General features: G+C 35.6%; 1 protein-coding gene across 1 annotated transcript in view; it reads left to right on the forward strand.

The window, feature by feature from the left end:
• Nucleotides 1-1271: 1271 nt before the first annotated feature.
• TUBGCP5 (tubulin gamma complex associated protein 5) overlaps nt 1272-5228 on the forward strand; it is a 28085-nt gene continuing 24128 nt past the window's right edge. Inside the window, exons 1-2 of the mRNA XM_029283402.1 lie at nt 1272-1345; nt 1900-2032. Coding sequence (XP_029139235.1) covers nt 1301-1345; nt 1900-2032 — 178 coding nt within the window. The 5' untranslated portion in view covers nt 1272-1300. The remainder of the gene's footprint in view (nt 1346-1899; nt 2033-5228) is intronic.

Here is a 5228-nt window from a genome sequence, read left to right on the forward strand (position 1 = left end):
GGTTTTGGTGGTGCTTGACTTTTTGAGGTGGTCCAATTCGATGTCTAGCGCCATTGACATACGGTAACACACATAATAGATTAGGAAAACCTCGAATGATGTAGGCTTGAAGCAAGTCGCGATCTAGCCTATGTTTGAAGTAATTGACCATTCAGGCCAGTGCCCCAATCGGTTAGCAACTCTTTTGAATTCACAGACGTACTCCTTTGCGGGAGACCACTTTGCCTCAGGCGGTGGATTTCTTTCTCGGCCATCAGGATTCGGGATTCATCTTCAAACTTACCCCTCAGTTGCTCCATGAATAGATAAATGTGCAATTCAGGAGCCCCCTCATCATAGAGGTTGGTCACCCAGTCGGCCGCTTCCCCCTCTATGTTTGCCGCTACCGCATTCACCATCATAGCCCCATCTAGGTAGGCATAAATGTAACGATCCAAATGAGCCCATACCTGGTTTAGGAAGAAGGTCAACTTCTCAGGATTCCCATCAAAAGTGGGCTTGATGGGAGGCGGCTCGAATCTCAGCAGGGCCACCTGTGCCTGCTGCTGGGCTTGGGCGGCTTGCTGATCCTGGGGATGTGGCTGAATCACTCTCCGGACTTTTCTTGACTGGGCTCCGGGACTGGCATCCTGAGGCTGTGGCAACGGGCTTGGCTGGGATACAGGGCTCAGTATCACAGCTGGTTGGGGGGTGGGTGAAGCAGCATGGGCTCTGGCAGTTGGGCTGGAACTCGCTCATTTCCAAAGTTGAAAGCAAATCAATTTATAACTTTTTGAAATGCGTTTTTCTGGATTTGTTTTTATTCTGTCTCTCACTGTTAAAATAAACCTACCATTAAAATTATAGACTGATCATTTCTTTGTCAGTGGGCAAACGTACAAAATCAGCAGGGGATCAAGTAATTTTTTCCCTCACTGTATGTCTCTAACCTGGCCTTTTATTTTTTTCAAACACTGCACTCATTACCACTGTAACTGACTATTACATTATTACACGACTTTACATGACATGATATTACGTTATACGCAGTTTCTGACATTACAAACTTATATAGTAGTATGAGATTATGCTGAGACTGTCTCAGTACTTAGCTTTTCAAAATCTCATAGCATGGCAGCATGGTGCAACACATATTTGTTTGGTTTTCTGGAAAAAAAATACGATATAAAACTAATTAATAAACAATTATACCTTTTCCTCAGATGATATATATCAAGATCATTGAAGAAATAGCTGAGTATATAAATATTATTGTGCATTTTCCATAGAAAAAGAGGAATTTGATTGGAGAAAATATTTAATGGAAGATGAAGACCTGGACTTTGTTCCTGATCTAGAATCACCAGTAAGTAATAGAGAATTATAATTTGTACTGAATAAATAAATAACATTTAGCATTTAGTCAAGATAAATTTCTCAGGTGTATGTTCCCATGTAGAAATGCATTTTCTATTTTCTCAGTACATTCCTTTATCTATATTATATCATGATTACATGGTTGGTTTTAGTAATTTAGTTTCAACCTCGTATTATATTTTTTTCCTAAGGCCGATGTAGGGGGGGGATTGTCTCTCTCCCTCTCCCTCTCCCATAATAGAAACAGTGTAATTATTGATGATTTTCTGCCAGCAAATCTTTACCTTAAAATTCCCACTTTGTCTTAGAGAATTGTAGAATTGCTCCACTCTATTACTTCTGTTTATGGTGATGTCAAACTGGAATTCATAGTGCATTGTTTATGAAATGAGATAATTATTGAATATTTACATGTTTTAGATGCTATATTATACTGTAATATTTTTAACATTTTAATGCCTAATTAATTACAAAAATCCATTTAAGTTTCCACTGTGCCATTATCTTAGAGTGAAGTATATTTTGTGCTTTAATATTTTATAGGACTGGTCAGATGTAAGTGATGAAGAGGATACTGAACCTTTGAGCAGAGAAGACTCTGGCATTCAAGTAGATAGGACACCACAAGAAGATCAGGATCAAAGCAAGAAGTCAGCATCTCTTGTCGACTGGAAAGGTATTTTCTGAAGCTGGTCTTTACATCAGAGTGGACTATACCAGTTCTTATCTTGGTCTATTTGAGTTAAACTTTATGACAGTTTGTAGTACTGTGCTGTTAGCAAATGTAGATAAAATGCATGTTTTGGGGGTATTTAGAGAAATGATTCACATTTACTTTATTCAGTTGGTCTGCTTGCTGATTACATGGCTCATAAAAATTTTGGTAGAACTCTGAAATTGTTAATAATAATTGTGCTTATGCTGATATAAAATTGTCCTTATAGTTGTTTGAATCAGAATATAAAAAAATCTTAATGTCCCTGCTAATCTCATTTTAGAAACTTAGCAGCATTTGTGTGTTCTGTCTGTGTCTATATATAAATTTAAGCATAATCCAGTGTTTGTAATATCTCAATTTTGTTCATTTTATGTAGAAAACATGAATATACAGTATACACATCTTTTTTAATATATTTTATTATTTTTTTACAATAACAATCCTTTCTTAAACAAATTTTATTGGTTTTTTAATTTTTACATCAAGGTGCTTAGGAAACAACGTGGTGATGGGGACATCAATCATCCAAAAGCAAAATCATAAGTATATAACTCAGGTTAATTCATTAAAAGTTCCCTCTCTATTTCCCTCATATAATATTGCATATTCAAATTAATACATTTCTAAATAGAGTTCAATCAATCAAATCAGTCATCAATCACATTTCAGTTATAAAAATCCCAAATCCTGTTTTTAAGCCTTACTAATTTACAATTACCATATTCCAATTAGCCTTGAATAAACATATTATTAACACTTTGGGTATCCCTCATTTCCCTTTTCCCTAACATAATAATTATATCTAAAATGAATATATTATTCCAGCAATAACATTCTTATATTTTCCATATATAATCTATTTCTTAATCTAATAAATCATTTATTAATACCATTTCTTCTCTAATCACAAATCCCTCTTATTCTCCTATTACAAAATAATTGTCTTACTTAAAATAAAAATATCAATCCAAAAGATACATTTCTATCTATTGAATATATATTCTATCAATCTATATCTATAAAAAATCTTTTAAACCCATTAGATAAAGTTTACCCCTCCAAATAATTATATCTAAAACAAAATATTATTACAAAGGATATCCTCTTACAGAATTCATGTGCTCCGTTAGTTATTAAATCAGTCAAAATCTCTAAAGACTTTTTAACCCATTAAATGAAATTTTAAATCACATTTTTAAATCTAACTCTAACTTTCTTTCTGTGCCAAACCGGTTTCCATAGTAAAGCTTCTGCATCATCGAACCTCAATATTTGAATAAAGGTATTTCTCGACACTTCAGACTGGTCAAAGTTCTCTTCCCTTTCTTCCAGTGTCATCTGAATGGTGTAATCAGTTTTATTCCATGTTGTAATTATTAGTTGATTGTCCACGTTATCACAATTTTCAGTAACTTGTGTCTGGATGTCAATCTCTGTTATTTTTGACATTTCAGGTATCTCAATTAAAGTTATTCTTTGATCATCAAAATCCTCCATAAATTGTATATGAGGTTGTATAAAGTTGATTTGCTCAGTAGTTTCCACAATTTCTCCCGGTATAAGTTCATAGTTGAGTTGTACATGTTGTTGGGTAGAGGCCTCTTTGGGGTTACTCTGTTCCTTCTCTATTGTTCCTTGGCCTATAGCTTGATCCATTAAAATTTGAGAATCAATTTGTGATTCTGAAATGTCATCTTTAATTTTTCTCCAAGATTTCATATACTCCGTAGCTTCCAAGATTTTTTCCAATATAAGTTCATAATCAAGCTGTGGGTAAGATTCCTCCATTTCAGTGGTGAAAAAATCTTTTAATCTTTTAATGGAGGCTATATTTAGTAAAAGTCAACAAATATCCACCTCCAATTTCTAATAGACAAATTCATCACCCAGCTGTTTCAAGTCGTTTATCTTTTTCCTTTTATTATCATTTGAAGGTCAAATCCATCTTCAACCAGCAAAAGGAAATGCAGTTGCAGTAACAATTTTCACCACAAGATGTCCTCAGTAGACTGTAAAATCTTTTTTCCAGATTAATAAAAGTTTATCTCATTAGAAAAATGGAGAAAAAAAAAGAACAGATATCTCCAACATAATAAGTAGAATAATAATAATGTTCAATGATAGAAATTTTTTCAGGATCCCTAAGTATCCAAAAAATTAAATAGTCAATAAAAAATTAGCTGTTTTATTTCTTTAATTTCCAGTGCTCTTTTTATTTCTTTAATTTCCAGTGCTCTCTTAAAACAGGGAAGTAGTTCAAAAGCTTTTTACAGGAAAGTAGTTAGGGCAAAGAGAGGGAAGGAAAGGTCTCACCCGGATTCTCCACGGTGGTTCTTTGTGCTTAGCTGTTCTTCTGACTTTCGGCTGGTGCAGCTGGGTGATCGGCCATTTTACTGGCCGATCTTTTCTCCATCAGCCCTAAGGAGCTGGCTCGGGCCGCGGGAGGAGTTGCCGTCCTTCCGCAGTCGACAAGGGCCTCCTCGACGATGGTCGCCCCTCCAGGGTGACTTTTTGACCCAATTAAGGGTCTACCGGCGTAGGGAAAACGGCCTGCGAAGAGACGAGTCTCCGCACGACCGTGTACGCCATGATCAGGAACTGGAAGTCACAATAACAATCCTTAATGCTTAGTGAACAGTGTGTTGTCTGGGTTCATATATTTAAAAACAATCAATAGTAATTAATTTCTATAATTGATCAATATGTTGGTTAATAATATATTTCCTTGATCCTCTGTTCTTCCAGTAATATTCTCATTTTGTCTACATTAAACAAATATAATTCTTAATGCTTTCAATACATACAAAGTTGAATATAAACATTTTTCTAATATTTGTTCACATAACAATAACATCAACATATAACATCTTTTCTAATGAGCTTATGTTTCAATTGTATTTATAGAAGTCATCTTATTAAGTCGTTATATGTCCTGTTTTCGAGATTCTTATTTAAGCCTCGGCATAGTCAGCTGACACCATCGCTGACTATAGGGGGCGAAACTTTGGCCCCCTCGGAGAGGGCGCGCAACTTGGGAGTCCTCCTGGATTCGCGGCTGGCACTGGATGACCATTTGTCGGCCGTGACCAGGGGGGCGTTTTATCAGGTTCGCCTGATCCACCAGTTGCGGCCTTTTCTGGACCGGGACGCTTTG

This window comes from Protobothrops mucrosquamatus, unplaced genomic scaffold (assembly GCF_001527695.2).
Source record: "Protobothrops mucrosquamatus isolate PMUCROS unplaced genomic scaffold, P.Mucros_1.0 scaffold77, whole genome shotgun sequence".
Taxonomy (NCBI): Eukaryota; Metazoa; Chordata; class Lepidosauria; order Squamata; family Viperidae; genus Protobothrops; species Protobothrops mucrosquamatus.